This window comes from Panthera tigris, chromosome E1 (genome assembly GCF_018350195.1).
Source record: "Panthera tigris isolate Pti1 chromosome E1, P.tigris_Pti1_mat1.1, whole genome shotgun sequence".
Classification (NCBI taxonomy): Eukaryota; Metazoa; Chordata; class Mammalia; order Carnivora; family Felidae; genus Panthera; species Panthera tigris.
The window spans coordinates 15,027,050-15,050,531 of NC_056673.1; the positions used below are offsets into that span (position 1 = coordinate 15,027,050).

Here is a 23,482-nt window from a genome sequence, read left to right on the forward strand (position 1 = left end):
TGAGGTCACGACCTGAGCCGAAGTCGGACGCTCAGCCGACTGAGCCATCCAGGCCATTTTGTGTCCTTCAGTGCCGTCATGGGCTCCAGACCCTGCATGGCCGCAATCAGGGTTCGCCAGCCAATGATCCTGGGCCCTGAGGGGCCTTCTGCACCCATCCAGCCTGTCACACGTGTGCTGCTTTGCCCCTATCTGCACACCAACGTGGGAACCCCCGTCCTCCCGCTTCCTGTTGCTGCTGGCTGAGCTGTCACCAGAAACCAGTGCCAGCCTGTGAGGCAGCCCCGGCTCTGCAGAGGCTATCCCACAGTGGATGAGCGGCTCGGGCCCGCTGGCTAAGGCAGGGTGTGTGGTGGTTCTGACCCGGATGCTGATGGACTCAGATGATCCTGTTTGTCCTGTGTTTGGGCTGTCAACGTGGTGGGGCCTCTTTTGGAAAACTGGAAGTGGCAGAGATTGGGGGTGGGGGGAGAATCTGGCGTGCTGGGTCTTGTTTCTGTGGCTTTAGGAGGTTAGCAATGTGCCTGTCATCTCCGTACGTCCCCTCTATTTTCATGGTTCCGTATGTCCTAGTTCCTTTCTTCTCTCTGGGGCCTTTTGGCTGTTGTGATCTGATTCCGTTGTTTTCATTCATTCAGTAAATAGCTACCGTATACCAGGATCTGGGTGAGGTGCTGGGGACACGGCCCCCAGCCTAACAGGCGACTAGATGCACATTCATGCTACGCGCACACAGTTATGGGACCCTGCACCCAGTTACTTTGTCTGGCTCTGCCGCCACCCAGGTGCACCCTCCCAGGACTCCCATGATAGTAATAATAATAACTCATAACTATTGTTCATTGAGTACTTTCTACGGCCATGTGAGCCCCAGAGCGTTATCTGGATTTTCTCATTTATCTCCCGGACAGACTCTAGGGGGTAGATACTGCTATTACGTTATGCCATTTTACACATAAAGAAACTGAGATAGAGTGAGATTAAGTCAGTTTTCTGAGGTTATACAAGTAGGAAGTAGAGACACAAAATTGGAACCCAGAGGCCAGGTTGTAGCACCTCACCCTCAACCAGTGTGCCCCCAGCAGGGCTTGTTGGTTAGGAGGTTGGCATATAGCATGATTCACCTTAAGTGCATCCTTTTCCGTGACTCTGGGGCAGCCCTGAGAGGCCTGGGCAGGCCTTTGCAGCCCTCAGCTTTATAGCCCTGGCGCCAGAGGGCCGCAATCCGGAGTCAGGCAGTTATCTGGAGAGAGGTGTTTCCTTGACTCTCCCGGTGTGACCTCGCAGCTAATCAGAGGCTGCTCCTCGTGGGATTAGTCAGCATCTCTTAACTAGCAGTCAGGGAGGGAGGGCTTTTGTGCCGCCTTCCGGCCTGCACTCCACCCTCCAGCCCTCAGCTGCTCCATTGCTTCTTCCTCCCTAGTTTTTGTTGTCTTGGTGCTGGGTGGATTTTGGAGAGGCGGTTAAGGGCTGAGATTGCAGCTCAAGATTGTGGCCACAGGGGACAGCAACACTTGACCCCAGCAAGAAAAATAAGAAAGGTGAACCTCAACGAGTGAAAGCAAGTAACTTGGGACTGTTTTAAAAAAATCTTTCCTGGGGTGCCTGGGTGGCTCAGTCGGTTGAGCGACCGACTTCGGCTCAGGTCATGATCTCACGGTTTGTGAGTTCGAGTCCCGCGTTGGGCTCTGTGCTGACAGCTCAGAGCCTGGAGCCTGCTTCTGATTCTGTGTCTCCCTCTCTCTCTGTCCCTCCCCTGCTCATGCTCTGTCTCTGTCTCAGAAATAAATAAATATATAAAAAAAAAAATTAAAAAAAAAATCTTTCCTGGGGTGCCTGGGTGGCTCAGTCAGTTAAGCGTTCGACTTCGGCTCAGGTCATCATCTCACGGTTTGGGGGTTTGAGCCCCGCATCAGGCTCTGTGCCGACAGCTCAGAGCATGGAGCCTGCTTTAGATTCTGTGTCTCCCTCTCTCTCTGACCCTCCTCTGCTCACTCTCTGTCTTTCTCTGTCTCTCAAAAATGAATAAACATTAACACATATGTTTTTTTTAATTGAAAAAATAAAAAAAACCTTTCCCAGGGATTCTGTGACACAGTATGTGTGGTGGTCGATGCTGTGAAAATACCCGGGGGAGGTAGCAGGTGTAGGTATGAGAAGTCTCCTGTACTTAGCAGTAAAGGAGACCCGCTCACTCTTCCCTTTGGTTGACCGAGGAGAACCGGAGTGTTGCGGTGAGACCAGCAGCCTGTGCTTGCCAAGTGATCTAGGATCGACCGCCTACATACTGGCTGCTGTCCGTTTCCAGGGACAGAGCTGCTGAGGAGGTTTTAGCCCACCTGCGGCCCCACAGCCTACACTGGGTCCTGAGGCCTATTCTTCCAGAGCATAGGTTACTCTAGAATGGGACTCCCAAGCTGGGGCTTGTGTGTTTCAAGGGACACATAAAACTCCTCAAACTGTGGACAAGACTTCACATGCATTTTCTGAGGAGCAGGAGTAGAGCCTCCTCCGTTGGATTCTCCAAAGGGTTTGTGCCCTCCACAAAAGACCAGGGCCTCCACCTTATCGCTCCAGGGGGCTTGGGCCAGATGGACAGCTACACCTGCTGTGGGGGAGCCAGAGCCAGCCCTGACATTTCCAGTGGGGTCTGAATGTGCGTTTGCCCTCTGATCTTTGGGAATCCTGGCCTCAACCCTGTGGTCAAGTTTCCCTCCTTCTGCACACACAGAGAATGTCACCAACGGCACAGTGGGGGACACGGAAGAGCTGGAGCACGAGGAGGTCAGCTGGATGAATGGCTGGCTCAGCTGCAAGGCCCAGGATGAGATGCTAAATTTAGCCTTCACCGTAGGCTCCTTCCTGCTCAGCGCCATCACCCTACCTCTAGGCATCGTCATGGACAAGTATGGCCCGAGGAAGCTCAGGCTGCTGGGCAGGTCAGTGCAGGAGTTGGGGGTGGGCAGGTGGGACTCCTGGGGCTGAGGTCCCCACTGTAGGGAATCCTTGTACCTGCTATCAGATGCACGGTGGACCTCCCTAAATGCCCACCCGGAGTGGGCTTCCTACTCATTCCACCACCAAATCAGTAGGTCCTGTGATCCTTGAGACATGCCAGTACTGCATAAAAAAGGATCAGGGCCCCAGGCCCGCCTGGGAAGGTTTGGAGTTGCTTATCATTAAGAACACTGGTTTCTACCATCTTTTTGGCCTCTCCCATTAGAAAAAAAGATTTTGAACGTGTACGTCCAATATAAGCATGGAATTATCAATTATATACACATATGCCATTTTTAATGTTTTATGTGCTTTATGATGCATGTACAAAAAGTGTCAATTAAAGTGGCTAAGATTAAAAATAATAAAATAGTTTCTTTTTTTAAAAATTGCAAAAAAAAAAAAAAAAAATCACTGAATTCCAGTCCTGAAACCAGTATTGCACTGTATGTTAGCTAGCTAAAATTGAAATTTAAAAAAATTTTGAAAAAAAAAAAAAAAAAGCGATAAAGCAGAAGTCCTCCTGTTTCCATCACCCCCCAGCACCGCAGTGGTTCATCTTGTGCACTTCCTGATATGGTCCGTAAAGCTCCAGTCTGCCAGACTCAGGGTCAGTCCACCAAGAAGCTAGCCCTCTCAGGCCAGCATCCTCCCCAGACCAGGACCACTGACAACGATCACATGCAGGGCAGTGGTTTGCAACGGGTGAGGCCTGTGACCGTGAAGGGCATGGGTAGGGGATCAGTTTCACTCATTCTTTGGAGCTTGAGAGGCCTCTGTCCCCAGGATGGAGCCAGGCAGCCAGGACTCAGAAACTGCCATTATCTCCCTCATGCTCAGTGCGGTTCTGTTCCTCCCCTGGCGCAACGGGCAGAGGAACCTGGAGAATGGATTGTGCTCTCTCTCACTTCAGAGCTTTGGCCTCTCCAGTCTGAGGATGGGAGGGGAAGGCACAGGGGACAGTGGTATTTACCAGATCTGCCTTCGGGCCTTGAATTGCAGTTTAAGACACCTCCTAGCTATGAGACTTTTGAGAATGTAGTTTGTTTATTTCTTTCTTTTTGTTTAGTTTTCTTCATGAGTAAAACGGAGCCAATTATACTCCTTAGAAATGTTAAATTAAATGAGAGAATGTATATGCATTTTCTGAAAACATCTGACCTACAGTAAATACTTCCAAATAACACTATTTACAACAATAATAAATAACGTACTATTTCTGCTTGGTTTTAGTGCCTGCTTTGCTGTCTCCTGCTTGCTGATTGCATATGGAGCAAGTAACCCAAACTGTGAGTATGCTTTTCCTCTACTCTTTGGTCAGGGACTGGGGAGAGAGTGCCCAGAGGTGCTCACAGGTCCATCTGCTCTAGGAAGCCATGCCAGGCCTTACTGCTCAAATTAGAGGGGATGCCTGTTAGGCCTTCACGCAGTTACTTATCTCAAACGGGTGGCTGGGTAAGACAGCAGTCCCCCAGACAGACGTCTGAGAGAAGCTCCTGGGGTGTACCGTGCTCCCATCTCATCACAAGCCAAGCCAGTCCCTGATGGCCTCATTGATGCCAACCCCAGACAAGTTCTAAGAACCAGGCTAGCTGAGGGGTGTGTCCAGAAGTTGGGAGCTGAGTCCCCTGAGGCAGCCTAGGCCAGCACTGTGAAGTTGGCTTAAAAGCTGGGGCATCTAGGGGGCGCCTGGGTGGCTCGGTCGGTTAAGCGTCCGACTTTGGCTCAAGTCACCATCTCATGGTTCTTGGGTTCGAGCCCTGCTTCAGGCTGGGTGCTGACAGCTCAGATCCTGGAGCCTGCTTTGGATTCTGTGTCTCCCTCTCTCTCTGCCCCTCCCCTGCTCGCACTCTGCCTGTCTTTCTCTCAATTAAAAAAAAAAAATTAAAAAAAAAAAAAAAGAAGCTGGGACACCTGACTGGCTCAGTCAGAAGAGCGTGCAACTCTTGATCTCAGGTAGTGAGTTCAAGCCTCATGTTGGGCATAGAGCCTACATTTTTAAAAAATGGCTTAGAATCCAACTGGTCCCCAACCCTGTTTAGGTGGAGCTGTTGCTTCAAAGACTTTCAGAACAAACACCAAAATAGAACTTGGGTTTCATCAAAATCTTAGCTGGGCTCATCTACTGATTTTTGAAGACCCGTATTTTTGGTTTCGGTGAAGCAGCTTCTTTGGGCCTCTGGCTTGCTCTAAGGTTAATGGAGAAAGGAGGGGGTGGCGTCAGACCTTTAGCAGGAGTCCAAGTCCTGTAAAATCAAAGAGGAGGGTGGTGAGGAGGAAGAGGCTGTTCCAGCTCCCCCTCCCCGGGTGTCTGGCGCTAGCCCCCGATGGCCCGTCGTCCATTCTGCTTGCTCTCTGCGAGGCAGCGGGCCAGGCCTCCCTGAAGCTCAGCCGTGGTTCCCGGCTGATGAGCCTTCTGTTTCCTTCCAGCTCTGTCTGTGCTCATCTTCATCGCCCTGTCTCTGAATGGCTTTGGTGGGATGTGCATGACTTTCACCTCGTTAACAGTAAGTATTGATTTTTTAAAGCTCTCTCGTTTGGTCATCTCCTTGTGAATCTGAGGCAGCTTTTGTTGGCTTCAGTTGCCCTGCTTTCCGTTGGCCTACCTGCGCCTGGACATCCCAAGCAGGAGAGGCTGCTGGTGATGAAGCGGCCTAGCAGCAAAGCCAGTCATGGCCTCCCGGGCTGGGAGGTTCCGGAGGCGGGCCCCAAGGCAGCAGAGCACGGCTCTCGGAGTGAGCCCATCCCCTGCCTTTTGATCTTGGCTTAGGTACCCAGGAAGCCACCTCACTAGCCACGTACCCAGAGAAGACAGGAGCAGGAGGGAAAAAAGCTGCTGCCCACTTTCTTTCCTCTCCTTTTCCATGGCAACTCTGGCTAATAGTGCACTCTAGAAACAATCCTCCCTTGGAATCTCCTCGCCCTTCACCATTGCCTTTGTCCAGACTGGAATGGAAAGCTCAGGGGAGTACCCGGCTGCGTCTCTTCTTGGTTTTCTACATGCCAGGGCACAGCGAGCCGACCTGAGGAGGGAGATGTTTTCTTGGGATGCTTGAGCACCTACCTTACCTATAGCAGTAGAACACCACAGAATGTGTTTCTTTTTGAGGTGAGAGTGGTTGCAGGAAGGTCCAGGTTGAAAGAAAGAGAGTCAAAGAAGGCCAAAAATGTCTTCCCCAGGAAGACGAAGGGAGCTTTCTGCAGGCTTGCCCTTCAGAGCTGGGTGATGGGAAAGAAGTGAGAATACTACGTTTCTCAGAGAGATTTCCACCCGACAGCAAAGTCTGGCTTGCCTTAGTTTCCCCTTGAAAAACTTATATGATGTAATATCTACTGTTGCCATTCGCAGGGCACTCTGGTTTCTGATTTCCCTTTCTACTAGTGAGTCGAGTCATGCTATTGAGGGGCCCTGGGACTGCTGGTCTTCTTGGAAGGAGCTTAAATAGGTAGCTGGCATCTCCATGACCCCTCTACCTGCAGGCTGTGAGCCCATGGCCAGGCCCAGCCCAGGGCCTATCCTGTTCACTTTGCCTTATTAACTTTGTCCTGGTGGGAAGGGGTAACCGTCTGGTGGAGGCACATGGAAATGGGGAGTTCAGAGAGATCTGTGTTGTGTGAGAAGGGCACAGCACAGGGCTGTGTATGTGGGATGCTCAGGGTGTGGGTGACAACTCGGGTGTGGGTGACAGGCACAAATCTGGGAACTCTGCTTGCCTTGCCGTCTGTGACAGGAGGGAGATTTACTCTGTACTCTTTTGTGCATTTTTATTTCTGTTTTTTTTTAACCAGGTAGATTTTTTTGTTTTTAATGGATATATCCCTCTTTCTCTCAAATTCTCAGGGGAAAATAGATACCAAAACTATAAGAAATATATCAAAAGTGTCCAAAGTACACAAGTCCCACTAAGTTGTGTAAATTGTGAAACAAGAGTCATGGTTCTGTTTGTTCTTTGACAGAGTGAAAATGACCAACTTTTTTTTATCAACATGAAAATTAAAAACCTGGCATCATCTCCATTACTTAAGTCAGGCTGTGCCTATGTTATGGCAGTTCTGAGTTTTGGGATAAAAACAAAAGATGGGCCTTGAACATCAGTAGTTTATGCTCTGAGACAGAGAAGGGTGCTCTATTGTAATCAAGCATAAGACACATGGATAAAGACGACCACACCATGAATCACCTTTAAGAAAGCCTTTAGGGGCACCTGGCTGGCTCAGTTGGTAGAGCATGTGACTCTTGATCTCGGGGTCATTAGTTTGAGCCCCAGGTTGGGGGTAGAGATTACTTAAAACAAAAAAAAAAGAAAAACCTTTAAAATGAGCTTGTGGTTGTTATCAAGGAACATTTAGGGGAGGCTAGTAGGCTTATAAGGATTTATTTTCTGAATGTTTTTTATGATTATAAACAAAAATGTTTTTATGTTAACAAGTCAATATTTTAAGGGCACCTGGATGGTTCAGTTGGTTGAGCATCGACTTTGGCTCAGGTCATGATCTCGTGGTTCGTGAGTTCAAGCCCTGAGTCAGGCTCTGTGCTGACAGCTTGGAGCCTGGAGCCTGCTTCGGATCCTGTGTCTTCCTCTCTTTCTGCCCCTCCCCCACTTGTGCTCAATCTCCCCCCCCCCCCAAAAAAAAAATAAACATTAAAAAAAATTTTTTTAAGTCAATATTTTGGAAATATATACTGTAAAATTCTCTAAGTACACCTTCATCAGCTTAGACTATATCTTTTCAGTATTTTAAAAAAATCTGTGCCTGGGTGGCTCAACTGGTTGAGCATCCAACTCTGTTTTGGCTCAGATCATGATCCCAGAGTTGTGCGATCGAGTCCTGCCTCCGGCTCAGCACTGAGCATGGAGCCTGCTTGAGATTCTCTCTCTGTCTCTGCCCCTCCCCTGCTTGCGCACGCGCTCTCTTATAGATAAACAAACAAATCTGTATATACCCGTGTTATTTTTTTAAAAAGGCTGGTACAGCTTGCCTTTTTCAGTTAATATATCTTTCACATGTTTTTCTGCTGGCACTTAGAAATCTGCCTTATTGTTTTAAACTTTAGAGATCTACTCATTGTGAAATAGTGCTATATTATTGTGTAATATAGATGTACCATGATTTATTTAACCAGTTTCCTGCTAATGGACACTTGGGTTGGTCCCCAGTATTTCTAAACTTTTTTTTTTTTTTAATGTTGTTATTTATTTTTGAGAGAGAGAGAGAGAGAGGGAGAGAGACAGAGCTCGAGAGGGAGACACAGAATCCGAAGCAGGCTCCAGGCTCCGAGCTGTCAGCACAGAGCCCGACGCGGGGCTCAAACTCACAAACCGCGAGATCATGACCTGAGCCAAAGTCGGATGCTTAACCGACAGAGCCACCCAGGCGCCCCAGGTCCCCAGTCTTCCTGATTTATGATGATGCTAAGGTGCACACCCCCGTACGTATATTTCTGTAAAATAAACTCCCAGAAGTGGGATTGCTGGTCTTCCCCATACTGGTTCTGGTGGACCACCAGGAGTAAGAGTGGCCCTTTCTCCACACCCCTTCCTGTGCCCTGTTATTAGTCTTTTAAACATTAGCCAGTCTGATCTGGTGAAAATGATATACCATGATTTTTTTTAATTTGCCTTTAATTGTTTACGAGGCAGAACATCTTTCCACCTCTTTTTTTGTGGTCTTTTGTATTCTGTGAATTGCTTCTTTGTGCGATTTGTCTGTTTTTCTACAGGGTTGTTGATCTTTTTTAAGTGTTTTGTAAGAGCTCTTTTGTATATAAAAAAAATTAGCTCTCTTTTTGGAGTGAGCAAGGGATCTTCCCCTAGGGTTTTGAGGCCTCTGGGTGATCATGAATAAACTTAAGGAGGACTGTACACCCCCTTAAAGTTGTATGCAAGCAAATTGTGTGTGCGCTTCTCTGCGGGAGGGTCTGTTGCCCTCATCAGCCTCTAACAGGTCTGTGTGTTAACACAGACCAAAAGCACTCACAGTCCAAAAGCACTGTAGCGGGAGCACTCCCATTGGCTCCTCACCCGCCCACTGGGAGGTCAAAGGTACATAGGATACATAGTGACCAGGCAAGAAAACCATCTGATTGTTACTTAAAGCGTTTGGTTAGCAGCTGTCTGTTTAAGGGAGGCTGGTGGCTTGTCTCCTAAGGTCTCCATTCTTGTGTCTAGAGCAGGGGTTAGCACACTGCTGCCCCTAGGCCAAATCCAGACCACTGGTGGGTGTGGGGCAACCGATCAGGTAGAGGCCAGGTGGAAGCCGGAGGCGAGGGCAGTGAAAGAATTCACCCAAGGCAGAACAAAGGAGATGGGAGTTTATTGAATACACTGCAAGGGAGCGGTGGGTGAACAGCCAAGGAGAGACATCTGCCAGGAGGCAGTGGTGGGGGGCTGTAGTTAAGGTGGGGAGTGAGGAGTTATGGGAATGTATGCTCCTTCTTCGGCACCTGTGCCCAGTTGTAAGTGGCCCATTGGTCAGCTGGGAGTTATGGCTATTTTGAGGTGGGTCACCTAATGGGCCTGTTTGTACTCAGCCCAGTGGTCACCGTGCGCCCTTTTCCCTTACTCAGGTTTCCATTGCTCAAGCCTGCTGCCTAAAAGAGGCCTCTACAGTGTGGGGTGCAGATTGTAAACAAAGTTTTTATTGGAACATAGCTGTGCCCACTTGTTTACTATTGTCCGTGGCTGCCTTTGTGCTGTAGGGGCAGAGTGAGGGAGTTGTACAGAGACTATATGGCCTGCAAAACCTAAAATATATACTGTCGGGCGCTTTACAAGCTTTGGTGCAGGGCGCCAAGAAGCTGCTCAGTTACTATTCCTTGTCAGAAGGCAGGTGCTGCCCTCACCCCCTCATCCCCTCACCCCCATCCTACTGATCCCCCTCCTAGGTACATGGGCCAACTCCCTAAGCACTTTCTAAGTCATTCCCCGCCTCCACCACTGCCCCTGGCCCGAGGGATCTCAGTGGGCATTCTCTTGTCCCATGTGGTCTCAGATGGGGGCTCTTGTGGCTGTCCTTTCCAGAATAGACCCCAAAAGGGGAATGAGAAGCAGGTCAGTGAGGACAGAGCCAGAGCTCTTGGGCAATGTTTTAGGGCTGGCCGAGGCTTCTGCTGAGCAGAGCTCAATCTCTTTCTGACACAGCCCAGGCCTTTAAAAAGCAGAACTGCCAAGATTGCCCCCCAAAGATGCCAAGCTAGCAGCACAACGGCACTTTCTGTTTTGTCTCCCACCCATGTTCTAATTTGGGGGACAAAGGAGTCTTTAGGGTCGCCTTTAGGAACTTCCTAAATCAAATCTCCTATCACTTCTTTGGGGCCGTGGATAATCACTCTGTGATAACCTGGGAATTTGGGGGAATGTGTTGCCATAGAAATGCTAATTTGGGGACTTTCTGAGTTCTAAGAAGTTTTGTGTAGTATGGGCTGTGGTGTAAATAAAAATGACCAGGGGCTGTGAGCGGTCACCCTATTGGTGGAGAAGAGGCCCCAAAGTTGGCAAAATGCCTTTTCCCCACAGGCCAGGGCGAGATGGTCAATAGTGCCTGAGAGGCCTGTACTCCTGGGTGATCCTTCCTTCCAGAGCGGAGGCTCCAAAGGGCAAGACTGAAATCCCATGCCCGTGGGCTGCCGACAACCAGAACTGACTTTCCTGGGTCCCCACAGCAGAGGGCCTGAACCTCGTGACATCCTCAGGGGAGGGTGAGGTCATTCCATGGGAACAGAGCACTCCCCGAGGTGCAGAGCCCAGCCTTCCCGCTGGACATCTGGACAGAACACTTTGGTCTGTTTGCCCAATGTCTAGCGTTTGTACAACCCTTTAACTCGCTTCATTGGCTGGAGTGTAAATACCGGCCGGCGGCTGAGGCTGCATCTTTGGGTTGCCACCCTGCGATCCAGGGCCCGGGGTTGCTTAGAGATGGGAGCAGATGCGACCAACATTGTGAACATATCTTTTCCACTTCATTACTCTGCCCCCTGTCCCTGTCGGCGGGAGTGGGTTCTGAGCTGGAAACCTTGCAGCAAAGTGGTTCCAAACTGTTGTCAGGCTCCTTAATGAAAAATTTCTCTGTGGGCTTTTCCTATTTGATTCATTGAAGTCTGACTTTAAATCTGAGGAAGAAATGATCCCATGGGAGTTGGGACTAGAGTTTGAGGAGAACAGAATAAATATCCCTCTTTAAATACCAAGAAGAGGTGAGGCAAAGGAATCGGGCACAGCAGTGAAGCATGTGCCCCCTGGTGGGGGGATGGGAATTCGGCGTTGCTGCTCAGCTGGCCCATTTCTACCACCAGGAGAAAATCCCCACAGCACCCCAGCCAGCTCTCTGGGAGCCCACTTTGGGAGGCCAAAGTGCCAGGTGAGCAGGACTTTCAGTGCCTGGAGCCAGCTGTCTTTTAGCTTCTATCCCGGGCCTTGAGAGCCCACTAACCAGCTGATCGCCACCGACCTGGGAAAAATTCACCCATCCGAGAGTTCTGCCTTATGAATTTGTTCACCATGTGACATGTTCGGGGGTGAACAGAAGGTGTAGTGGAGGCATCGGCAGGGCTGGCCCTGGCTGGGAAGGCAAATGAGGTGGTTTCGGGAGTGGAACTCCTCCTCCCCACCCCTACAGCAGTGAAGCGGAAAGGTGACCACAAGGACCTTTTCCTGGCAGTGTGTGCTTGGAGCTGCCCGGTTGTTTGGGGTTAGGAAATAGCCTAGCTTTGCTGAGTCTGCTTGTCCAGACTGGTACCTGGATCCCGGCCTATACAAGTTGTACAGGGCTCTGGGTGTGTACACCAGCCACCTCTGGAAGGGGCCTTGTGTCTTTTCCCTGAGGGCCAGGGTGCACCCTTAGCTGGTGGGCTTGGGGGACCATGGATTTGGAAAGTCAGTTCGAGGGGCTATACGGTGGTCCTTCTGTCCCTGCCTGCCAGCCAAGGCCTGTCTTTGGGGCCCCTGAGTAGAGAGGCATCTTAAGGTCCTGCAAGGACGCTAGCCAGTCCTCACCATCACGGAGCCTAGGGCTCTGGGTCCTCTTGTCCAGTAGCCATGTTCTGTGGCCAGAACTCCAGGGGAGGGCTGCCTGCAGCTGCTGTTTTCCCCTCTGGGAAGGTCACAGAGCCAGGGCCTGTTTACAGTGCAGCCACGGGGCTGAGAATGAGTCACCACTGGTATCCCCGAGTGAGCTAGAGTGAGCTAGGCCGTGGGTTCTGCCCCGCGAGCTATTCCAGCCCCAGCCCTTGCAGAGACAGCAGAAGTGGCTACGGGAAGCACCCAGAGCGTGGGGAGGGGGCCTGCCTTCCCCCCATGTGAGTGCAGTTGTGAATCCAGAATCAGGAAACCCCTCCTGCTGAGTGTTTTCCCCTGTCGTCTGTCATCGTAGCCTGGCTCCAGCTTCCTACTTGGCAGAAGAGCTCGTTCTTCCCTCTCCACCTAGCGCTTGAGGCCCGCACTAAGGCACTCTGCTCAGTGCCCAGCCATCACTCCATCATCAGGGCTTCTGAGTAGCCATTATGTGCAGATGAGGTCATTTGGAGCCAGAAGGAGGGAGAGGGTGGGAGGGAGGAGACCAGAATGGGAGGAGACAGACATGAGGAGGAAATAGGAGAAAGTCCAAGGGCAAGTGCAAGTCTACTTGAAGGTGTGGCCCTGGACCACGGGGAGGTCAAGAGGAGGGAAGGGGCAGGTAGGTCCAAAAGGAGCATTGGAAGGGACGTAAAAAAAACTCTAGTGGGGAGAGCAGACAGAGTGCTTAATAAGGAGCAAATAGAAGCTTGAGAGGTGATGGTAATTGCCCTGGGGACCAAACTCAGATTTCCAAGAGGCAGAGTAGTCCAGTGGCTATGCACGGAAGCTTGACCTGCTTTGAATCCCAAATTTGACCCTTACCAGTTTGAGGGTGTCCCTCGACTTTTCTAATCCTAGAGTTTTATACCCAACAAGTGAGTGTAAAAAGTGACCCTTGGAACCTACCTTGGAAGGTTGTTTTGAGGGTTTTTAAGATAATACCTACAGTAGGTATTAAAAATGGTTGCTATTATTATGATAATGCTATTGTCTTATTATTATATGCTATTATGCTAATATAATTATGCCATATTATTATATATTATTACTTAATAATAAGAAAAATCATCTAATCAAGCTGCTTCTGGGCATGGCAAATGGGGAAAATCTCCTGGCAGGCATGACAGCTTTAGGAGGAAGGGAAGGAAGTGGCTTAAAGGAAAAACACAATTAGTATTAACACTTAAAAAATAATTAGCGTCCTTAGGGAAACCCTCTCTTCTCCTGTGCTTGCTATTCTTTTGTGACCACACATTGACATTGTCAGGATGTTTGTAGTTTGGGGTTCATTGGTCAAGGTCACCCTTGATGTTCTTTCAGAGAGATTTCATCTGACAGAAATTCTACGTAGGCCCTAAAAGCTGACACACACTTTGACTACCTATTTAAATACTTCTGTTGATCAAAAGAACACCATGAACTAAGAAGAAGGTAAAGTAACTAAGAAGTTAAATGACAAACTAGGAAAATATACCTGCACTCTATGGACAAACCGTAACTGTCTTTAATATATAAAGAGCCTATATGAAATCAATATAAAAAGATTAACATCCTCATAGGAGAAAAGGACAAGTGAGGAATACAAATGGCTGATTTTAAAAATTATAGAAAATGTTGAAAGTCATTAGTAACCAATAAATGTAAATTTTTTAGTTTCATTTTTTAGTCATGGAAAAATTTAAATATATACATGGTATTAGAATAGTATAATGATCCCATGTGCCCATCTTGAACTTCAACAATTATCAACTCACAACCAGCCTTGCTTTGTTCCTGTCTCTACCCACCATCCAGACTATTTTGAAGCAAATATTACTCATTCATTTCATCCATATACACAAAGAAATGGATTTTAAAACAAGGATGTTGGTAAAGTGGCAAATATTAAAAATAACACGAAATGCCAGAGTGGATACAGTGAAATAGACACTCTACTGTACTTCTGGTGGGAGTTATCAATTGGTGTAACTTTCTGGAGGGCAGTTTGGCACAGGATATCACAAAAACTTAAGAATGTGTATTCCCTTTTGCCTAATGATTCTACTTTTGGGAATTTACCTTAAGGGAATAATAGCTATGTGCACATAGGCTTATCTTTAAGAATGTTAATTAAAAAGGACTTGAATTCCAACATCAGAGAAGTGGTTGCATAAATTATAGACCATCCAGATAAGGAAATACCAGACAGTCATTACAAATTATGTTGAAGGTGAATACTAAGTTAGAAAGCGTTTATAGGGGTGCCTGGCTGGCTCAGTCAGTGGAGCACGCAATTTTTGATCTCAGAGTTGTGAGTTCGAGCCCCATGTTGGGTGTAGAGATTACTTAAAAATTAAAAAAATAATAACAAAAAAATTAAAAATCTTAAATAAACTTAAAAGGAAAGAAAACATAATATATCAAGTAAAAGGGAAAAATTGTAGAACGACATGTAGCATATGATCCCAGTTTTGTTTAAAAGCTATTTATAAGTTATTTATAAGACAAAGGTTAATGGGAAATATATAAAAAATAGTTAATGGGTATATCAGGGGGATTTTTATTTTAAGCTTTCTTTATGTATACTTTGTTCCAAATGTTTTACAATGAACATACATTACTTTTGTAATCAGAAAAAAATAACCCTAATTTAAAATAAAGGATATAGGTGTTGGTGAGAACACTGTGTAGTACAGTTTGACCTGAGGCTATACTCCCCCTAAGAATCGCCCTACTGACCAAAATAACATGTTGGGGCAAATTTTCTTGGTGTCGCTAAGAGTGTTCTAGGCAGGGAGAAGTTGGACAGCTAAAAAGCCACTGTCCTTGTCTAGGTATGAGGGCAAGGGCCTCATCCATGGGCAGATGGGAAGTCAGTCCTCTTTCTCAGCTTCCTGTTCTTCCCTGCCCTGGCTGGATATTTTCTGGGGAGAAGACTCCAGAAGATCAGGCCAGGGGTGTATGCTAGCCCGAGTCCATTGTTCTGTTGGCCTCTAGCCTAGGTTAGGATTAAGGCAAACTTGAGCTTAAGAAGGAAAAAGGCTAGCTAGCAAGCTGTCTCCTTTTTAAGAGTGTTCCCAGCCCTGTTGAAAAGTTGGGAGATACCTTTTTGTGCTTCAAGGTGACTACAGGCAACAAGAGTGTTTTTCTGGCTTGACTTTGTACCAAGTAGCCTTTCCTGTACCGGGCGCTTGGCCTCCATGCGCTCTTCTGGTTCAGTTCCAAGGCCTCTTTGATCCCTTTCTTCCTTTATTTCCCATGGCTGGAGTGGCATCCCAGGTTGGAACAGTTCCTTCCTTCCATATAAGCAGAACAAATCTTTGGATTCTCCCTGGGGCGGATATGACCCCAGAAATGCCTCCGCTGCAAGGTTGCCTTGCTGGGTGAGCCAGCACAGAGCAGCCCGAATATGTGAGCTCAGGAACAGAGGCATGTCCTCTGAACCGCAGCATACCTGGGAAGCAGGTGTGCAAAGAGTAAGATTAGGCACTTTTAGTAGTCACCTAGGTGTTCCCGGGCACACATGAGCGTTCACATTGCCTCTGTTTCCTGCTGGGGGGAATTTCAATATGCTCTCTATCCCCCTTTGATCCTATCTGAGAAGCCTGAGTGGACAGAGGGTCCACTCTATGTCAAGGCTGGAAGAAGAGCTCTTTGTGTGCTTGGAATTCTTAGGGGAGCCTAGATGGCCACCTTGGCCCTATGCCATAGAATGGCTTATTGGCCATACACTATAGATTTATTCATTTTCCTTTTTAATCCTGGGACCCCAAATCATCTTATGTATCTTACTCATGTATTTTTTAACAGTGATGTTGAGACAAATTTACATACCATACAATTCACCTAAAGTGTACAATCGAGTGTTTTTAGTACATTCAGAGTTGTGCAGCCATCACTGTAATCAATTATATCACCCCAAATAGAAACCCTGTACCCATTGGCATTTCCTCCCTATTCACTCCCAGCTTCCTCTACCCCAGTCCTGGGCAACCACTAATCTATTTTTTGTCTCTATGGATCTGCCCATTCTAGACATTTCGTGTAAATGGAGTCATACGATATGCGGTCTTTTGTAACTTGTTTTTTTCATCTCTCATAATATTCTCAGGGTTCATCCATGTTGTAGTAGGTATCAGTACTTGATTTCCTCTTGTGGCTCAATAACATTCCATTGCATAAATAGACCACATTTTGTTTACCCATTCATCTACTGATGGACATTGGCCTTGTTTGCCCTTCTTTGTTATTGTGAAGAATGCTGCCACAATTTTTTTTTAACATTTATTTATTTTTGAAAGACAGAGTGAGACAGAGCACGAGTGGGGGAGGGGGAGGGGGGAGGGGGACACAGAATCCAAAGCAGGCTCCAGGCTCTGAGCTATGTCAGCACAGAGCCCGGCACGGGGCTCGAACTCATGGACTGCAAGATCATGACCTGAGCCGAAGTCGGACACTTAACTGACTGAGCCACTCAGGTGCCTCCCAATTTTTTTTTTTTTTTTTTTTTTTTTGAATGCTGCCACAATTTTGTGAGTCCATTTTGTTTTCATTTCTTTTGGTATATACCTAGGAGTGAAGTTTCTAAGTCATATGGTAACTCTGTGTTTAACTGTTTGAGCAACTGCCAGACTTATCCAAAGTGCCTGTGTACCATCTTATATTTCCACTAGCAGTGGATCGGGGTTCTGATTTCCTATATATATCATCAACATTTGTTATTATTTGATTTTTTACTATAGCCACCCTAGGGGGCATGAAGCGATATCTCATTGTGGTTTCAACTTGCATTTCCCTAAGATGAATAATACTGAGTGGATTTTCATATGCTTATTGGCCATTTGTAGATCTTCTTTGGAGAAATGTCTGTTCAGATCTTCTGCCCATTTAAAAAATAGGTTAGGGGCGCCTGGATGGCTCAGTCAGTTAAGCGGCCGACTTCGGCTCAGGTCATGATCTCGCGGTCCGTGAGTTCGAGCCCTGCGTCGGGCTCTGTGCTGACAGCTCAGAGCCTGGAGCCTGTTTCAGATTCTGTGTCTCCCTCTCTCTGACCCTCCCCCGTTCATGCTCTGTCTCTCTCTGTCTCAAAAATAAATAAACGTTAAAAAATAAAATAAAATTAAAAAATAATAAATAAATAAATAAAAAATAGGTTATTTTTTTATTATTGAATTTTAGGAGTCTTTTATATATACATAGTGTATAGACACATGTCCCTTATCAGATGTATGATTTGCAGATGTTTTCTCTCTTTTGTGCATTGTCTTTTCCCTTTCTTCGTGGTGCCTTTTTTTTTTTTTTAATTTTTTTAATGTTTATTGATTTTTGAGAGAGAGACACAGAGTGCAAGCAGGGAACGGGCAGAGAGAGAGGGAGACACAACATCCGAAGCAGGCTCCAGGCTCTGAGCTGTCAGCACAGAGCCCGACGCAGGGCCCGAACTCACAAACCGTGAGATCATGACCTGAGCCGAAGGCGCGTGCTCAACCAGCTGAGCCACCCAGGAGCCCCTTGATGATGCCCTTTGAAGCACAAAAGCTTTTAATTTTGGTGATGTCCCTTCCTCATTTTTAATTGTGGGCAAAACAGGCAGAAATGATGAGGGGCAGGAAAGGCCAGTTCAAACTGCCTGCACTCAGCAACAATGGATTGGCTCCCAGGCAGCAGTGTTCCGTGTTTAAGAAAACCCCAATGTGATTCCGGACAAATGGGAGAGGGGGTCATAGATTAGGTCCATATGAACAGCCTGAATTCAGTGAAGCAGGTTGGATAGCTACACAGAGAGTGATCTTGATGCTCTGGACACTGTGGACGTGGGACAGGAGAGCTTCACAGCATGGCAGTTCCGTCTCTTTGGAGGCAAGGGAGAGGAGATACAAACTGGCTGTTTGGGAGGATGTACTTTGCCCTAGGTCTGTTTGCCTCGGTGACTGTGTTGTCACATTTACTGTGCCTGGATTTGTGTAGAATCGCGGGCTGGGTGGGTCTTAGCTTTGAAGTTGTGGTGGTAGGCCCAGAATGAGCTGATAGGAGATGTGTGAGCGACCTCGCTGGGACAAGAGACTGAGTCTTTCTTGCCATCGGTCTCCTCCGATGCCCATCACTGGGGTAAAATGTGAGATGGAGAGGGAGGGCTCTCCTTGCACTTAAAAACCAGAAGCAGGAATCCCAGACTAGGCTGGCTCCCCTGTCAGCCCTGAGGAACTGTAGAATTCAGATTGGCACCTTCCAGAAGCTTACTGTCTTAGAACCAAAAGCAGCTTTTGCTGACATCTGGTCCTTCTGGGACACTGATATTTTTATGTATACAGTGACACTCTCATCCCCAAATAGATTCTTATTTTTAACAGGCTTGCTCCCTTTGAGGGATGCCTGAGGCTCCCGACTTTGCTCGCTGGCATCTCAATGAAACCCTGCAAAGACGCAGAGGCCCCTGGCATGAGCAAAGAGGAGGGACACCCACCAGCCAGGAAGTCCAACAGCTCAGAGTCTGACCCGGTCTCCGAGTTCTGCATTAATCTCCCCTCCCCTTATCAAACTAAGTCCCAGATGAAAAGCCGTAATTACCCACTCCCCACACCACCCCCTCAATGACACAGGAAGGAGAGCTGATAAGAAATGGAACCTGAGGATACCTTGATTCCTTCCCCCACGCCTCCCCCACCAGTCCGCTGCCCATTCCCTCAGCAGGTCTCCCTTGCTTCTTGTCTTTCAGCTACCCAACATGTTTGGTGACCTTCGGTCCACGTTTATTGCCTTGATGATTGGATCCTATGCCTCCTCAGCAGTCACCTTCCCAGGAATCAAGGTGAGGGTGTGACCAGCCTCACCCTCTTGTCCTAATGTCTGAGCAGAGCCCTCTCCCAAGGCTCTTTCAGCCTCCTCTGAAGAGGGAAGTAATTGTGGGTTCTGGGGTTCGCCCCTCCCCACCACCCACACCTGGGAGGATGCACCTGGCCACCACAAGAGTAAGAAAAGAAAACCACTGAGCCATGGGAGACGGAAAATTCAAGCATATCACACAGGGTGTTACCGCAGGCCGCCTTTGCATTTCTGGGCTGGGGTAGAGAAGAGGGATGGGTGGGTTTGTCCCAGGTCACCCCACCCCCAGGTCTGTTGTTGTTGGGCTGTTACTCCTCATTAGCCAGAGCGCTGCTCTTGGCTAAGTTGGTTCAGCTGTTTCCCTCCCAGGCAGGATTCTGAGCCCATGGAAGTCACACAGGGTCAGGAGGAAGCAAACACCTCACAGTCTGTCAGCCCCGGCACCCGCTCCAAATACTGTTGCCCCTGCCAAGTCTTCAAAAGGGGCTTGTCCCACCTGTGGTCTCAGCACCAAATCAAAACCCCTTTCCTGCGATACATGGCGGGGAGGCCATGGATAAGGAGGAGGAGTCGTAGACGCGGGCTGGCCACCGGGGAATCAAGGTACCTGGAGGGTGTGGAGCGAGCCATGCTGTGGCCTCCTAGGCGGTCTCACCCTTCCGGAGTGTGGAGAAGTCTACAAGTTCCTCCTCTACCTCTTCTTGCTGTCTAACCACTGGTCCCCTCCCTGGGGAGCTGGGCAGCTGTCTGCCAGGATTCTGGCAACTCTTGTGCTGGAAATAAATGGTAACAGTGACAACAACGGCTAATATGCTTGCTCAGCAGGCTTCCCACCTGCCAGGCCCTGTACTGAGCACTCTGGGGGATCACATCTGCAGCTCCTTGAGGCTACAGGACAGTGTTATGCCCATTTCAGACAGGAGCAAAGTGAGACATCCATCTGCTTGTTGGGTGTCTTGGGGCACCTGCCACGTGCACCCTTCAAGGCACATCCATGAACAAGGCTAGCAGGTTCCCGTTCTCAAGGAGCTGGACTAGTAACAGACTAGGAAAGTAATCAAGAAGTCAGTAATCTCAGCCAGGGCTGTTCACTGTGAACTTGTGAGGTGACAGTGACGGAAGCAGTCAGGGAAGGCCTCTCCAGGGAGGTGACATGTGGTCCAAGTTGGAGGCACAGGGGGTTAACGACGTGCCAGGGCAAGCTGGGATTGCTGGGATGCGGGGCCTCTGACGACCAGACACCCAGGCTGGCGGGGCCGTGCCTCCTTACGCAGCTCAGCGCAGGAAGAGCAGGGCTGACAGATGCCCCCTGCCCGCCACCTGCCGTGGCTTCCCTCTGCTAACTCTGCCCCCTGGCCCTGCGCCTACCCCATTGTGCCTGTCAGGTCATCTACGACTTTGGTGCCTCCTTCATCATCATCCTCGTGGTCTGGGCCGGCTGCTCCGGATTGGTTTTCCTCAACTGCTTCTTGAACTGGCCCCTGGAGCCTTTCCCAGGGCCGGAGGACATGGACTACTCGTAAGTGGATGTGCCGTCCGCCCCACCCCCGCCCTGGCCAGGGTCCCGGGCAGCACCGATGGACACTCTCCTGTGGCCTCCAGGGTGAAGATCAAGTTCAGCTGGCTGGGCTTTGACCACAAGATCACAGGGAAGCAGTTCTACAAGCAGGTGACCACGGTGGGGCGCCGCCTCAGCGTGGGCAGCTCCATGAGGAGCAGCAAGGAGCAAGCGGCACTGCAGGAGGGCCATAAGCTGTGCCTGTCCACCATCGACCTGGAGGTGAAGTGCCAGCCAGACACCGCAGGTACCCGCCTCGTGACCTCACCTTCAGGGCCTGCCTAGGACGTCGGCGGGGCTGTCTGCACCCAAACCCGCACCTCGGCGGCGGGGAGGAGGCGGCCAACCCATCCCGGAAACCCCTTCGCCGGGGCCAGCAGCAACTGAGGGCTTCGTGGGTGCCATCTCACTTAATTCCCACTTGATCCCCAGAGGGCAGGCGGCACCCTGCACCCGGGCTGACAGATGAGCACACTGAGGCCCAGAATGGGGAAGGGATTCTTCCAACTCACTTCACACACCTGGGTGACCCAAGTCCAGCACCCACACATTTAACCTCCCCCGGGCCCATCCCTGCCTCCAGCATAGAGTGATCTGGTCAGCAAATCAGGCTTCCCCTGGACGGTGGGTAGGCTGTGGGCCGGGGGCGGGGCGGGTAGGCACGTCGGTTCTCCTGAGCACCCCTGGTCTTCTCCCCGCAGCGGCCCCCTCCTTCATGCACAGCGTGTTCAGCCCCATCCTGCTGCTCAGCCTGGTCACCATGTGCATCACACAGCTACGGCTCATCTTCTACATGGGCGCCATGAACAATATCCTCAAGTTCCTGGTCAGCGGTGACCAGGATGTAGGTAGGTGGCCCCCCCGACCTCGATGCACTTCCCCACAAGAGGGCACCCCGCGATCCGTGCTCATTCCTACCCGCCTGAGGTTAAGCCCACCGCCGGGAAGATACTAGTCTGGAAAATGGCAGGCTCCGAAGGATTCACTGCTGATGAGAGCCATTTCACCCCAGCCGGCCCCCACTGTTCTCTCCCGTTGCCATTAGAATTTCCCGGTTTAGAGGCGGGGGAGGGGGACTAAAATAATTACATGTGTTCAGGGTGTGGGGCGTATGTTTTTCATTGCCTCGGGGCCATTGGCAAGCCTGTTTGTGAATGAAAACACTGTGGGGAACGGAGTACTCCACCTGAGAGCTTGTTGAAAGACAGGCAGTCAGCCCCGTTGCCAAGGGTCTCCCTGCCCTGGGAAACCGCAGGCACGGCCGTGGAGAGGCTCTGTGCGAAGGGGCAGGGGTGGCCCACACCGCTGGGTACTCAGGGTCTGTACCCAGAACTGGGAGGCAAGGCTGGGCGGCGGCTTCCTTGTGCGTGTGATCCAGTCGAGGCTTGTCAAGTTCGGTAAACAGAGCTGATAACGCACACACCACTTTTCTAAAACAGCACAGAAGGTCTTCAGCTGATTAGAGGTTTTGATTCTACAAAGAAAATCAGTACTTCCTCAGGGCCTGAGCTGAGTCAGCTTTAGTCATCCCTAAGCTGGACAAACACAGTTGGTAAATCCTTTTTATTGGCATTCTCACTGGTGTGCAACTGTTTGTTGGTTTAGTTGGTTTTCCCTAGGGGTAGTTACACTAGGGGTTACAAGGAATCACATACAGGTTTTTTGGTGTGTTTTATTTTTATTTTTTTAAATTTTTTGAGAGCTCATTCGCACAAATGGGGGAAGGGCAGAGGGAGAGGGAGAGAGAATCATAAGCAGGCTGCACACCCATCTCCCGATGAGGGGGTCCATCCCACGACCGTGGGATTATGAGCTGAGCCACAAACAGGAGTCGGACGCTCAACTGACTGAGCCACCCAGGTGCCCCTGAAATACAGTTTTTAAAGGGGATGAGTCAGTGAGCAGCCTGCCTGGAATTCTCTCTCTCCTTCCTGTCTCTCTCTTCCCCTACCCCATGCACATGTGCACTCTTGCGCTCTCCCTCTCTCTCTCTTAAAATAAATAAATAAACTTAAAAAAAGAGAGGGGTGCCTGGGTGGCTCCGTCGGTTGAGCGTCCGACTTGGGCTCAGGTCATGATCTCACAGTTCATGAGTTCGAGCCCCGTGTCGGGCTCTGTGCTGACAGCTCAGAGCCTGGAGCCTGCTTTGGATTCTGTTGTCTCCCTCTCTGCCCCTTCCCTGCTCACACTCTGCCTCTGTCTCTCTCTCACTCTCTCTCTCTCAAAAATAAACAAAAAAAACAGCTTTAACAAAAGGGAAAGATGACAAAGGGACCTGGACAACACTGGTTCCACTGTGAAAATGGATGTCCTGTGGTGAAGTTACCATGTGCCCTTGCAAAATTTCATAATGGACGCTGACACAGTGAAGGCCCTAAGAGAGCCCTATAGGAAAACATAACCTATTTAACTTTGTTTTGTCCAATGATTTTTCCCCAAACTTCCACCACAGGAACACTGTTACGGTATAACGCTCATTAAAATCTGTGGACCGCACTCTGGGGAAAGCTGATCTATCGTGTCTAAACACCCTCTGTTATAAACTCAGGCCCCGAGAAGTGAAGTGAGGGCCCACTGGCTCTTAGAAGGCAAATCTCCCTGCTGCTGAGTCGTGGACTTTCACTCCAGTTCTCTAAGAAATCTTTTGCTGCTCAAGAGGATTTTTTTTTCCCAACTGTTTCCCACATTCAAACAGTCAGCTTTGAGAAGTAGAGGAAGTTGGGCCAGGAAATCCAATCTGCAGCTGACGGGGCACCGGTTTTCCCCACTCTGCTCCTGTGAGCTGTTGTTCCCGACCCCCACAGCCCCGGCTGTCCCCAGAGGGGCTGCCTCAGGCTCAGGGAGCTGGTGGAATAGAAGGGACCAGCTCTGGCTGTCGGAGGGAGACCCATGGTGTCAGTGTTTGGCTGGGGGTGGGGACGGATTCTTTGACCTCTCCTTCCCTTGGAGAGCAGTAGGAGGTGTGACAGAGTATGACAGGGCAGTGTACATGTGGGGCCCTGGTTGGCCGGGTCTTCGGCACCCACGCCACTTCCCCCTCCTGGTCCTCGGCAAGCACTGCAGGCCTGATTCA

At 49.4% G+C, this 23,482-nt stretch overlaps 1 protein-coding gene across 9 annotated transcripts in view; it reads left to right on the plus strand.

Annotated features, from left to right (window-relative positions):
* SLC43A2 (solute carrier family 43 member 2) overlaps positions 1 to 23,482 on the plus strand; it is a 40,029-nt gene that overhangs the window by 7,944 nt on the left and 8,603 nt on the right. For 8 of the 9 annotated variants that reach the window (XM_042965673.1, XM_042965672.1, XM_007076113.3 and 5 more), the window contains 7 exons: positions 2,732 to 2,939; positions 4,231 to 4,286; positions 5,428 to 5,504; positions 18,745 to 18,837; positions 20,237 to 20,370; positions 20,454 to 20,656; positions 21,111 to 21,257. In XM_042965673.1, coding sequence (XP_042821607.1) covers positions 2,732 to 2,939; positions 4,231 to 4,286; positions 5,428 to 5,504; positions 18,745 to 18,837; positions 20,237 to 20,370; positions 20,454 to 20,656; positions 21,111 to 21,257 — 918 coding nt within the window. Of the gene's footprint in view, positions 1 to 2,731; positions 2,940 to 4,230; positions 4,287 to 5,427; positions 5,505 to 12,542; positions 12,670 to 12,762; positions 12,765 to 18,744; positions 18,838 to 20,236; positions 20,371 to 20,453; positions 20,657 to 21,110; positions 21,258 to 23,482 lie in introns of those variants that run through there. The other variant, XM_042965675.1, reaches the window with a different exon arrangement.